The 14,209-nt window shown below is 42.9% G+C and overlaps 1 protein-coding gene across 24 annotated transcripts in view; it reads right to left on the reverse strand.

Annotated features, from left to right (window-relative positions):
- Window positions 1–69: 69 nt before the first annotated feature.
- LOC309713243 (microtubule-associated protein tau-like) overlaps window positions 70–14,209 on the reverse strand; it is a 38,724-nt gene continuing 24,584 nt past the window's right edge. For 19 of the 24 annotated variants that reach the window (XM_082544688.1, XM_082544698.1, XM_082544710.1 and 16 more), the window contains 7 exons: window positions 12,784–13,037; window positions 11,068–11,160; window positions 9,186–9,278; window positions 7,308–7,400; window positions 6,079–6,160; window positions 5,470–5,576; window positions 70–3,625 (listed from right to left, as the gene is read on the reverse strand). In XM_082544688.1, coding sequence (XP_082400814.1) covers window positions 3,428–3,625; window positions 5,470–5,576; window positions 6,079–6,160; window positions 7,308–7,400; window positions 9,186–9,278; window positions 11,068–11,160; window positions 12,784–13,037 — 920 coding nt within the window. In that variant the 3' untranslated portion in view covers window positions 70–3,427. Of the gene's footprint in view, window positions 3,626–4,073; window positions 4,225–5,469; window positions 5,577–6,078; window positions 6,161–7,307; window positions 7,401–9,185; window positions 9,279–11,067; window positions 11,161–12,783; window positions 13,038–14,209 lie in introns of all 24 variants that reach the window. The other 5 variants (XM_082544704.1, XM_082544706.1, XM_082544705.1 and 2 more) reach the window with 5 other exon arrangements.

Consider the following 14,209-nt stretch of genomic DNA (forward strand, 5'->3'; position numbering starts at 1 on the left):
ACACTAATAAATTTTCCCCCTCTTTTTCACAGCTGTTGCATTTTGCTCGTATAAATAAAAAGGAAAAAGTTTCTCTTATGTTTTATATTTCATAAATGCAGTAAAACACATCGTTACTGTAAAGAAAATGTAAAGCACCAAATAACATAAATATTTGAATTCCGCTGGAAACAGATGAATGAGTCCCGTCTGATCTGGGAGTGATTTTTTTGCACTCCTTCACCACCACGGTGACTTCATAGCATTTATTTTCAAATACACATATACAGCAACAAGAATCATCATAAACCAGTTATTGAGAAAATGCACAATAACGAGAACAATCACATTTCCACAACTGTACAGCGTCAGAAGTAACCCCGAAGAGAGGAAAACAAAAACGAAAGAAGGTGACGAGTTTTGTTACTGTGGAAACCTCTCTGAGATCGGCTCCCGTCCCTGGGTGCTCGCGTCCGTCCTGCACGCAGAGACGAGCGTGGAACTGGAACTAAAGAGGGTTTAGCATGCAGATAATGTTGCAAGCTTTTCGTGTGCTTGCTCGTTTAGGAAACCTTACAGCAAAGTCGGTGACCTTTTGACCCTTAATTGCACATTTTTTTATACAAAAAAAAAAAGAATTGGTACATCCGTCCAGTTCCAGAGCAAATATAAACAGGATATACAGAGAGATCGCTTTGTGAAAGGGGGGCAACAAGCAGACGGCTGTCTCTTACATGAGCTGCATGCAAGAAGCTGTTTCACTCATTTTAATGCGAGTAATGAATCAGCGGGGGGGGCCACATCGGGACGTCTCTGAGCACATGAACTGGGTTTGTTTGCAGGGGAACGTCTTAACCTGGCTCCAGCTGGAGAACACAACAAAAACGTGACCACATATGCACCGCGTGGACAAAAGTAAGTGGACGCACCTGTCTGGCTCAACCATTTAAAAGGGATCATATTTTAATCTGATACTCGGGCACTTTTGCTGCTTAAAGGAAGGTCTATCTATCCTTTAACTTTGACGGGTTTTTTCCCAGTGCCAAAAACTGCAGTTCCTCTGATGGCCACTTGAGGCTGCCTCCATGTTCAAACAACAACCTCACAGTGGAAATAAGTGTTGGTTGTTAGGGCCAAATGATGCACCTGTGGCTAAAGCACCATGAAGGCAGTGAAATAATCACCTCCTCTAAATATTCCTGTTCTGGCCTTTGGTCAGAATTTACTGAGAATTTAGACACATTTTCTAAAAGTTAATTAAACACTGAGTCATAGTTAAATGTAACGGCTCATCAAATGAATCCGAGAAAGTACCAAAACCCAAATGGCAAGTAATATCCGGCCCAAGTGTGAGGTTTCTTTTTGTTATCTGGGACCACTGTGTGCTGTGGCGTTCAGGTCTCCTCTGGCCCACCAAACACTTCCTGTGACGCTCATCAAGCCTCACTCGTGACTTTTGGACTACTGCTAAAAATCTGCAGCAGATAAGCTCTCATGCGTCCACAAACTTTTGCCACGAAGTGCACTTTTACTACTTTGCAGGGAGCGAGAAACACGGCCATCTGATCAGTCCTGTGTTTCAGGTGCATGTGTGTTGGATACAGACTGCCTAAGGAGGTCTTCACCGTCCGCCTGCCGTGCAACACTCACAATCTTCTCCGTACAAACGATCCATTAACAGTAAAACAGCCGTTTTCAGTGTTTGTGTCACCGCTGTGAAAACTTTAGTCTACCTGTACGTGCATAAATACTGTTCTCAGCCTCCTCCTCGCAGTTTAGCTATGAAAATGTCACTTTAAGGTTAATTTTCCCTCCTCAAGCTGTAGCGCATTTACACAAAGCAGTAAAAAAAAGAACACTGACAGTAGCAGGCACGATACAAATGTTTCTTCATATCAAATACATGTCATATATCCACAGAGTACGATTATAAAACTGTGCCCAACACAAAGTCTCTACTCTAGCTCTTCACTTCGTCTTTTTTCTGTATTTTTTAAATCCAGGTAACGCTCCCCTGCCCCTCCCTCACCTACGACGCAGGGAGAGCGTCAGAAATGAGACCGCGGAGAGGCAGCAGCCCCTCGCTTCGTCACCGAGCTCAGATAATTGATCATTCTGAGCCGAACGACTCACACAGAGAACAGGAAACAGCGGGGAACAAAAACCAGCTTAAATAAGTCAAATAAAAACCGAAGAAGAAATGTTGACATTTTGTTTTTTAAATTTTTCCTTATTTAGCTTTAGTGTTCTTACAACACGTGACCGGGCCCTTTAACTTCCATATTTAAGGTGAAATATTCCCCAGCGTGCTGCTCACGTCTGCAGTGGAAGTTTGAACCCGTGAAAGTGCCACCAGGCTGTAACGAGGTCTCAGCAGCTGCGGGTCGCAGCAGACAGCACAGCTTTACCGTATCGTCGCCACAACAACGAGCCAGCTACTTTATAAGAAACTACAAAATCCTGATGCTTCAGTGTATTTATCGGTTAACAAATGTTTCAATGGCCGTTAGAACAAGATCACCCTCACTCGGCCATGTTTCTCCTATTAAGCAGGGAAGAGTTAAACAGCACAGCTGCCGTTGGTAAAGGCCTCTCTCAACCCTCCGTTAAGTGTAATTTCTCTCTTTCTTCTCGATCTCGCGGCTCTGAACGAACATCTGAGCTCGGCGCGTCCCGTAAAAAGTCGCGTGAAGGCGACGCGATCAGTCGCTGTTGTCTCTGCGGTCTCACTTCTGCCCCCTCCCACCCCGCAGTCTCCTGCAGTAGCTCGAGGTGCAGCACATGTCAGGACTACACAAAGCAAAGACAGCAGTGAGGTCTGAAAGCTTTTTCTTTTCTGCCTTGACGAGAAATATTTGCTACTTTTTCCTTCTAACTGTTCCTCCGCCCACTTCACCGGACCCTGTATCTGATCCCTCTGCTTTAGCGCAAACGGACCCCCACCCCCGTCCCACAAACAGTCTGCATTAACCTCCATCTTCAAGGTTCTGTTTTTTTTATCAAAAAATAAATAAATAAAAAAAAGAATCAGGGGACACCCGTCAAAGGTGACGCTGATAAGATACACTTCTAAAAGGGTTCACAGTCAATGTGACGGGAAACCGAGTCTTAGACGATTTAGCGGGATATGTACGGAGATCCTCAGAGGGAGGATTTCGCTCTGCTGGGGTGCTTTAACTCTTAAAGGGACACTTACAAAAGGTTCAAATTAAGTGTAGAGATCAAAGACCACAGAGAGATATTCAATACATGTTGGCCTACTGGTTAATCTGTTTTCTTTTTTAAGACCTCTAATAGCAACGCCTCGACGAGATTCAAAGGTTAGTGGAGGATAAACAGTGACGGGCAGCTAAAAAAATCAAATAAAAGTCCTGTGAAAGTAACGAGGAAGGCATCACAACTCCTCTACGTGGTCGTGCGGTCGAGGCGGGGAGTGCGGCGAGCGCGTTCACAAGCCTTGTTTGGCCAGGGAGGCGGACACCTGGTCAGCCAGCGTGGAGAGCTGTGGAGAGTCGGTCATGTTGATGCTGCCAGAGGAGGACACGGTGCTGAGCTGGTGAGGGGAGTCTTCCAAGGAGACGATCTCGGCGCCGTGGTCAGTGCGGGCCTTGGCTGTCTCGCGGAAGTTCAGTTTGTGGCTCTCAATCTGTGGCGAGATCGGAGGTGAAGGTCAGACATCAGATCAGCCATGGCCTGGATTTTTCTGATTTTTAAGGACTAATGATAGTCCTGCACTACGTAATCTTTTAATTTCCTGCGTTATGATTCGCCCTCAGCTGTTTACTCAAAAGTGTGTGCACATGAGGTACTGTTTGCATGCATGCAACAGAAATAAAGACGTTTACAGCTTCCATGTTCATAACATTTCTTTAAATGTTAAAGGAAACCGGTCAGCAACCAGCGAGCCACCTCCGGTTGATGGTTGCAGAGCGGTTGCAGGAGGTTTCTGGCTGTGTGAATGACCTCTTGGCCTGACTGATATGTTAGGTTAGCTTCACAGCACAGGCCTCAGATCCTGAAAACTCATAATCAGCACTATCCACGTCATGTCTCATGTCTGAGAGTCTGAGATGAAGCAGCTTGTAGGTACTTACAAGAGTCCTCAATCTTTATGAGAGGGTTCGTCAGGATGGGTGTGATGGGTGCTGAAGGGACAGTCGGAGGTGACTGAGGGGGGGTGACAGCGGGGGAGAGGACCGAGGGGCTGTCTGAGGTGCTCCCCTCTCCGTCTTTCCCCTTCTCCCTCTACAGAGGAGCCCCAGCAAGGAAATAAAAAGGCATGCAACAAAAATACACGTGATGGTTTCAACAGAAATGAAAAATAAATAAAATAAAGCAAAACAATTGATGAGAAAATGCAGCACAGCGTCTCAGGGCCGCTGAAGGTAAAAAAAAAAAATACAAATAAAAAAATGTGAGGAGCTTGGGGGAGGAGTCAAATTCAGAGAATATAATCAGAATTTTAAAGTTTGAAGAATTTAAAATTATTTTACAAGAAAAAGACAAAATTTCTGAGATTAAAAAAGACATTTTAAAGGAGAAAATTGGTAAAATTAGAAAAACTGAAATTTATTAGAAAAATCTGATGAATATATGAGAAAATTGTGATAAAATTACAAGAAAGAAACAAACCAATTTATTATTATTAAATTATTCACTGTTTTTCTCATACATTGCCAGTTTTTTCACATAAATTTTGCTAACTTTATCTCTTTAAATTGCCTTTTTTCCCCTGTAAACTTTTAGTTCCAGTGACCCCGAAACGCTGTCACAACAGTGAAATTTGACAAGAACGACAGTGAAAACTTTAAAATGAAGGGAAAATCAGCAGGATGAAGAAAATGGAAGCTTGAACAAAGGAGGGAAAAAGCAGAAAAACCAAGACAAAAAAAAAGCTCTAAAAGCTGCTGTGTGTGTGACACCCTCACGAACGTCAGCGTGGCTGTTAGAGATCAGCTGAAATGTTCTCGCTGGTTTTAGTTTTGCTGTTTCTGTGTTGCTGAGTGTGTTTCACCCACAGAGACGCAGAAGAGCTGAAAGCTGGTTTTCCGAAGAAGAGAGCCGAGCACTGAAACATGCTTGAGGCCAAATGGTGCCAAACTTTAGTTAATTTAAATTGAATTTTAATTATATGTGTATATTGTCTATGTACTTTCAGTTCTAGAATTTTTATTTATTTATTTTTTCATTAGTAAATATGATGCTTTTGAAGTTTTTAGCTGCAAATTTTGTCTCGTTTTTTTTTTTATCTTACTCTTAAACTGCATTAGCAGTAAACAAATAAATACAAAAAATCTGATGTTTAACTTTTAAGAGGAATAAGAGGAAAAGCTTGTAGAAATTTGAATGTAGTGAAGATCAAAATGTTTGTTTTCCGATTTTTTTCTTGGCACGGATTGGTCTCCATACAGAACTGTGACGAAGCGCCACGGTGCCCTGAGCGTTTTGCTTTTAGCCTGCAGAGAGCGCATCGGTGGATTTTTACTTCACCTTCTTCTGCCCGCCTCCAGGAATGTGGCTGATGTTGCCCAGAGAGCCCACTTTGGACTGAACTTTAAACTCCAGCTTCTCGTTTTTGATCTCAATGTTTCCACCACCTAAAAAAAAAATTATAATCTGAGTGCAGCACCATTATTACAGAAGTGGAAGAACTTGTACTGGTACTTAGTGTAAGAACCAGCATCAGTACATTTCCTGCTTTTAAAATCAAACAATCAGAGCTACACAAGTTTAACCAGTTTTTGTTAATATTAAGAAAACCATCATTAAAAAATGTTTTACTGAAATAATCACAGCTGCCTGAGACCTTCAAGCAGGGACCAGCTGACTGTTCCCACCCATCCGAAAATAAAAAAGGCAGACTGAGTGTTTGCCGTTCGGCTCTCCAAGCCGCTTTGCAACCCACCTCCACCCCAGCTTCTTAGGTTAATGCTTTTCATGGTATTCAGAGCAGAGGCATGAACATAAATTACTACGTGTGGTATTGCATTTACACTGAAGGTGGAGGAGACTTCTGCTACTAATTATATTGTCGTTATGTACTCTGTTCACAAAAGCTCGTCACCTAAAATTAAGCAGAAAGTTGGAATAATGTTTTACCCGGCTTGTGACGAATGTTGTCCTTCGAGCCACACTTAGATGTAACGTTGCTCAGATCGATCTTTTTGTGCACGATTTGAATCTGAGAGGAAAAAAACAGCACAAACAGAGTTTGAATGCAGACCAGCAGAGTCAGCAGCTCTGAAGTCGCCCTGCATGCAGCCACAGAGGAACTGATCCTATAAAACCGGCCTGTTAGTGAAACTGTTCCTGAAAGCAGGTTTAACGGTCTCTGAGTCGTACTTTAAAGTCGCGTTGGAGCTGTCTCTAAACGTGGGAGCTTTTAGTGAATCAACACCTTTGTTTTTAGATAAGAGCGACTCAGTCAGTCAATGAAATCAGATGATGATTTATGGGGGATTGTGTGGAGTCTTTAAATTTAAGGTTTCACTTGTTGCACGATGACCAATCATTTTTTAAATATGTATTAATAATAAATCTGTGATTTCCATCTTTCTCCTTACATTTACGACAGACTTGACTATAAAAACCTGCTTTCTGGAACCGGGTTATGGAAGGAAACAGATTAACAGCACCGACTAACACACTGGATTAACACTTAAAGTTTTAATCTGAGCGGTGCGACCTTACCCCAGTGCAGAAAAACGAGTGACCATCTTCTGCACTAACTGATAAAAGCCAGATTTCAGCAGCCATGCATCACCATGCATGGATAGATGATGTCACTCTTGGCTGTTTGTCTGCAAACACAGAGCGCTCAGTCTCTCTGCGAGCTGAGGTCACCTCAGCGTGGAGGACAACAGGCACTGTTTGGTGGAGAAGCCGAGGACAGCGGGGCTCTTTGTTACCCGATCGGGACACTTTGAGGGGACAATTAGTTCACTTCACATCAAGGTTTTAGGAAATAAAAATGTCCACAAACAGGATTCATGCGTGTGGCTTCAGGGACAGATTTGAGGGCAAAGACTCAACAGAGTTATCGGGCTTACGTGAGACGCAGAGCATTGCATAACACGGTAGATCCACTAAACTAAGAAGACTCTGATTTAGAAACTACAGAGCATCTAAACCAGTGAAAGAAAAGCACTGGGAGGGCGGTTTAGTGCTGTTCTAGTATGAAACGCTCAGATCTGTTCACGAGTTCAGTAAAACTGTTAATGGGAGAAGTTGACAGGTCAGCGTTTGGGAGGTCAGAAGGGCTGGACACAGACGGGAGGATCTGTGCTCCTTTCTGAGGATGCGTTCAGTGGAAGCACACCTCTACTCACATTGCCACCACCAGGTACATGTTTTATATTATCTTTGGAGCCACACCGGGACTGCACACTGCTCAAGTCCAACTTCTTATCGAGAATTTGCACCTGGAAAGTTGATACATGGGGGTGAAAAAACACAGTTATGGCGGCGAAAGCAAAGAGCTGCGAATGAAGACGATTACTGGAGAGGAAGATTAGATGTTGGAGGGACAAGTTTGAGGCTCGGGGGAGTGAGAGCTGACCGAAACACTCGTGAGGAGATGTCCCCACATCGCCGCACTGGTGCTTTGAAGCCATTACAATCAGGTGAAGCATTTCAGAGGTTTTCAAACTGTACAGGGGCAACCATCAAGTTAGACCTCTGAGGGCCAAGTCATCATCGGAGATGACTCCAACTCTAACCTGCAGTAAAACTGGTTTTAATTTTATTTTCACTTAACTGTTTTCCACATTTTTGACAATCGGGGAAAAAATGAAACAATCAGAAAAAAGTTGAAGGTAATCCTGTGATGACTTTGACCGTACAGGGTTGAGACTTTTCATTAGAGATCGATAAATACACAGAGAGATGACAGCACCAGTTATAAATGCAAGAATATGACATTAAACACTCATCAGATACTTTTTTAGATAAATCTTCTTCAACTGCTCCTCACTGCAGGTATCCGTCATGGTTTGATGCTGAGTGGCAGGCTCGGTTAGAACCAAACGGCTCTCAGACGGAAAACCGGACTCAAAGCAGCAGCTTTATTTTCTGGGAAAAATAATCCATAAAATAAATGGAAAACAAACCCAAACTTGAAGATAGAAACTGGAAACTAAGACGTCAACATTGGGAGGCTAGAAAACCAGGAGCACGGAGGAAACACACAGCAAAGAGAGGACAACACAGGGCTTAAATACACAAGGGAGTAACAAGGGAATGGGAAACAGGAGGGAAACACAGCTGGGACTAATCCGACATAACGAGACAGGGAGGAAGTAAAACCAATCACATGACAGCAACCTGATGCATTGAGGCATGTAGACATGGTGAAAGACCCGCTAAAGGCCATCAGACTGGGGGGAATAAAGGTGATTTAAGGGACTTTGAACATGGTGTGGTTGTTGGTGCTAGCGGAGTATTTGAGAATCTGTTCATCTTTTCCCCACACATCCATCTGTGGGTTCACAGAGAACTCTAAATGCACAACACGTCGAACCTTGAGGCAGATGCACAGTAATTAGACAAGAGAAGACCGAAGTCTCTGCTGCGACATTCAGATGGTGGGGTCAGAATGTGGCATAAACCCCACGAAAGCACGGATCCATCCTGCCTCTCATGAACGGTTGAGGATGGACGAGGTGGTGTAACGCTGTGGAGGATGTTGCTCACCATCTCTGGCATCATAATCACAGGTACTTTGGAAAAGATCGAGATTATTTACCACGACAGCTCTTTTTACAGAATTTGTAAAAATGGATTCAACATTTCCTCTTTTTATTGAGAGGATGTGCTTGAATTTGAACTTGAACTGATAAAGTTGTAGATTTAGTCACGTCAGACTCTGAAAACCTCTGAAATCCTTCAGTCTGGATGGAGAAGTGCACAGGTGAGGGGGAGACTGTTAACCCTTTGAGTCACAGAGCAGCGAGGCTGCAGGGGGAGCCTGGCGTATTTGGGTCCATGTGACATTTTCAGTGCATAATCAGTTGATTCTGATGAGGTCAGGTGTGAGGTACCTGCTGATTTTCATAGAATGGCGCTACTGTAATGACAGGAAGTTGCTTTTTTTTGTAAAACAAGCTGAACTGCACTTGTAAATGATGCAACAGGCTTTGTGAATAATCCCTTTGCTTGTGCCTTTGTGGAATTAGTGGGACTTCTTTTAAAGCTACAGTCTCTCTCACCTTGCCTCCACCAGGCGTGTGCTTTAGGTTGTCTTTAGAACCGCAGCGAGATTGGACGTTACTTAAGTCCAGCTTCTTCTCGAGGATTTTGACCTGCAACAAGACAGAAAACAAGTAAATTCTTCAGGAAATAAAAGGAGAACAGCTGGGGGGAGAGAATCAGCCCGAAAGGAGGAAGTGAGATGGTGAAAGAGATCTCGGCATTAAAGCTGCCATCTGTAACTCTGCATAATTGTCACGTTTCGAGGAAGTCGTCAGTTTTCTGACGACTTTAGTGGAGCAGATTGCAAAAATAGCGATGTTTTAATGCAGCTGCAGAGTTTCAAACAGATGTTTTAGCAAGGATATTAAAGTTAATTAAAACTTAATTAAGTGTAAAAAAAAATGTCTTTAGAAACAGAAACATGAATAAAAAACAAAAAGCAACTAAGGAAATACGCTGCACTCACAAAATTACTTAAATGAAAAAGAAATACTAAAAATTGTATTAATTTTTTTTTAAAAATTGCTCAAATTTGTCAACATAACCAACTCGAGGAGGCTGTGTTAATGTTAACTGGGACAGACAGAGCTATTTGTTAAATATCAGAACTATATAACAGTGTTTTTTTTTCTGTGTTAAAAGCAAATCAATAATCAGTTTAATGTTAAAGATGCCAGCTTTAGCTCAGTACATCACCAGTTTTCAGTGAAAGAATTAAAATCATATAAAAACTTCAGTCTTATGTGCATAGACTGCATATAAATGATGGACGTAGCTTCTGGGTCTGAACAGTGAGCTGAATTAAACCTGCATTCTTTCTGTGTCCAGCAGAGGGCGACTCCTGTAGTAGCCAAAAGCAGTTTTTGTTAGGTACACCTGTCCTTCTGCTCATAATGCAATAACTAATTAGCCAATCACGTGGTAGCAACTCAATTCTTACGACTGAATGGACTCAACAGCTATTTTTCGTTTTTTTTTTTTTATTTATTTGTTTTCTTAGATTTGAGCTTATTTTGCCATAAAGCATCGTCAGTCTGCTAATACAGTCTGATTGGTCTGTTAGGTCTGTCTTACAGGCGTAGAGACTAGTTGGCAACCACCCGGCAACCACCTGGTTGTTACAGAAAACTGTGTATTCACCAACTGGTTCCTGGCTGATGCAAAAAAGGTTCTGCACCCACAACCTCCTTGTTATTGCTTTAGTTGCTAGCAGACCGCCGTAGTCACCCACAGTTTGCACAGTAGAAGCCGACTTGTCTGTTTGTGGAGCCGTCGCTAAACTTGAAAAATTGCATCACAAACCGTTTCAAAATAAAAGTTGTGCCTTTTGAAACACGCTGGTTGCAGCAGCAGGACAACTTTTACTCTGAAGGTAAAACATTTCTGGTTGGTGCAGACAAGTTGCCGTCTTTCGTGCTAACTATGGGTGACAATCTGTTAATGGCCGAAGCAATAAAAAGGTGGTTTCCAGTGCAGCACCATATACCTCTGGGACTGTCAACCAAGTCCAGTAGCGGTTACTGGAAGAGAAAGCTCGTGATTATACTGGTGGCTACGTCTAGGGCTGTCCTTCCCTGTGATCTGGAAGACGCTGCTGCGTTGCATACCTCAGTTTCTCAGCCAAAACTAAGGCGTCAAAGACCAAAACAAACAGCTGGAAGCTGTTAAACGGGACTCAGCCTACCAGGGTGAGTGATGCCACAGTGGCTACATCCATCTTTTATATGCAGTCCATGCCAATTACGGATTATTGAGCAGATTGTGTTTCCACATCCAGTCCACCTTCTGATCGGATCATTAGAGGAGAGCACTTTGCTTTTACCAGGAGTTAGTTTCTGATGGTCATAACTGCAGAGATACTCAAGAGTCTGGAGTTGAGTTCATCCCCCAGTTACTCACATTGCCGCCACCGGGTACATGTTTGATATTGTCTTTGGAGCCACACTTAGACAGCACATTACTAAAGTCCAACTTCTGATCAAGGATTTGTACCTGGAAAAGTGAAAATGTCAGCTTTTAGATTTAGAGTTTAGACGATGGCTTGATTTGATTAAAGAAGTGGGAAGAAACTCGTGCGGGAGTGTGACCGCATGCGGGGTTGGTGAGAGTCGATAATTCAAAGTGTGCATTGGTCTTCACTTCTTCTCATTTCTTTACTTGTCCAACACTGGCAGGAACCAAAGACTGATTTTTCAGCTCTTCTATCATCTACCAGAATAAAAACTTTCTAGTTTGAACTCTGAATGGAGCTGAATTATTTATTTTGGTCCATAAATATCACAACACGTGATACTTTTGAGTTTCATCAGTAAAACATCGGACACGTGACTGCACCCTGAATAAAATTAGACCAACGACCTGCATGGCTTTAGCTAAAATAAACCTCTAGCGTCTCACACACACACACACACACACCGACATCACACTGCAGACTACACTCGACACACTGAGCTGCAGACTGGAGTTTTACTTCCACAAACATTTCTTAGAGACACGGCTGCCCCGGGAAGATTAGAGCTAAATAATATTGAAATTAAAAAAATAACAATAATAATAAAATATCTTTTTTTTAAAAAGTTACATTGTGTCCTTATCAAAACTAACTTGATTAAAATAATCTTTAGTGTATTTGTCTGTTGAGACCTGAGGTGTGCGGATTATTGTGAGTCAGCTGCCTGACTTGTGTTTGTATAGTAACACCTGAACTTCTGAAATCTCACCCTGACAAATCGTCATCATCTAGTCTTCTTCTTTCGGTTCCTCTTTTTAGGGTCACCACACATCCCAGCATCCTCTTTTCCCACTTACCTTCACTACATCCTCCTTACATCTTCACTGTTACACCTGTCTCCCTCACCTGTCTGTGCTCTTCTCTTCAAGTTAAACTAACTAGTTAATCTGTGTGCTCTTCATTCTCTTCATAGCTGCTGGCCCCTGAAATAATGCCCTATATGTAATAATAAAAGTAACAATGGAGCAAGTAAAAAACTAAATGAGCAAATCCACTCTGGAAACAGACATGACAGGGAAATGGTAGGTGGAAGGAACAACAAAGGGTTCAGGGCCTTCTGTGTTGGTATTAAAACTCAAGCATGTAAAATGACCGAGTGGGGTCATCAGATGTTACACAAAACTGATTTGCAGTTTTTAAGAGGTGCTTCTCAGACCTGAAACCTGGACAAAACCTGAACTTCCTGCCTGGTCTCATCACGTTATTGTGCAGAAATATCAGCTGATTCTGAGGAACTTTGTCTCAGATTTGATCGTTTTTATAACTGGAACGACTCTCGAGGCTCTCGGTCTGTTAGCCACGGTTCACTGCAAAACATCACGTTTAATCACAATGCAGCGATTAAAAGAGGAAGAAATGATGTTAAAAACAGCTTTGAGGCTATCCATGATACACCAATAGGCCAAAATGAAACGCTGCAGAAACAGAGGGACACATTTGTGGCAGGAAAAGGTTTTATGATTAAAAACCCACAATGGCACATAGAAATATACGCCTGGATCATAGACGACTCCACTCGGTCACGTGAATGTTAAAACTCTGATCTGCAAACTCAGTGGGCAGTGTTCTGTGAGGGGGTGTATTCAGAGTATTTCCTGGGTTACCTTTCCCCCTCCGGGCTGATGCTTGATGTTTTCTGTGGAGCCGATCTTGGACCTCACGTTCTTCAGGTCTGGCAGCGGCGCCGCGGCAGCCAGAGGAGCCGGTGGACGGCTCTTCAGCGAGCCCGGGGATTTGGGGGTGGAGCGAACCACAGCCACCTTCTTCACTTTGTTGGCATCGGCCCCTGACTTTGCAGAATTTGATTGGCTACCGGGGGATTTGGGAGTGCCGGGGCTGCTCTGTCCACTCCTGGCATCTAGAGGATCCAGAGAAATTATAAGTTAGGAGGAGTGTGATGAGTGTAGAAGAAATCATTAAAAAATAATAAAAAATAAAGCATACTAGGAGCTCTACTGGCTAAAAGCTGACCGAGTTTGATCCAGAAACAGCAGATCAGACCGTGTTATTGTGGCCATGCAAGGCTGGAAGCGATTTCTAATCATTTCCTTTATTTGATTTGATTTTTTTACCTTTTTCATTTTTTGGAGTGAGGGATTTGTTGGCACGAGCTAGATCACAGAAAATATAACACATCATTACCGCGTACTCCAAAAATACGGAAGCCTATATTAAAAATAATAATGGAGTGGATTTATATAGCGCTTTTCAAGGCACCCAAAGCGCTTTACAATGCCACTATTCATTCACTCTCACATTCACACACTGGTGGAGGCAGCTACGGTTGTAGCCACAGCTGCCCTGGGGCAGACTGACAGAAGCGAGGCTGCCATATTGCGCCACCGGCCCCTCTGGCCAACACCAGCAGGCGGTATGGAAAAGTGTCTTGCCCAAGGACACAACGACAAGGACAGAGAGCACGGGAATCGAACCGGCGACCTTCCAGTTACAGATACGCTTCCCAACCCCCTGAGCCACATCGAGCTTTAAGAGCAGACTAAATAATTATTTTACCCGTTAGGTGCCATTTTTTCTTTGAAGAGTTTCTCTGCACAGCTGTTTAGCCACCGACACAATTTCTGTTTTCCATTCACTTTGTTGCTTTTGGATTTTGGGGGGAGATTATTTCATGCCTGTTTCTGTGATTTAGTAAAGAATAATAACATTTCTACTGGTACATAAATCACATTTATGCAAAGAGTCCACTGATTCTTGGTTAGATGTGGGCAGTTTCCTAACCACAGATCCAGTCACACAGAGACTGGTCAGCGACCTCTACCAGCTGGTTTGCATGTGGTTGCTGGAGGTTGCAGGGAGTTGTGAGGTACTTACAACCTGCTTGTACCTTCTTTTTTTTTTTTTTTTCTCCGCCTGTCCCATTTGGTTCTTTAGCCATCAGAATTGTTGTCTGAAGACCAACAAGGATACCCAATGGATTTACTTTGCCAAATGGATCATCGTGGCATTGCCGTATTGGTCCATTTGGTCGATCTTTGTTTTTATTATTTATTATATTTTATTTTCAGATGT

The sequence above is a fragment of the Aulonocara stuartgranti genome (genome assembly GCF_965226115.1).
Source record: "Aulonocara stuartgranti genome assembly, chromosome: 8".
Classification (NCBI taxonomy): domain Eukaryota; kingdom Metazoa; phylum Chordata; class Actinopteri; order Cichliformes; family Cichlidae; genus Aulonocara; species Aulonocara stuartgranti.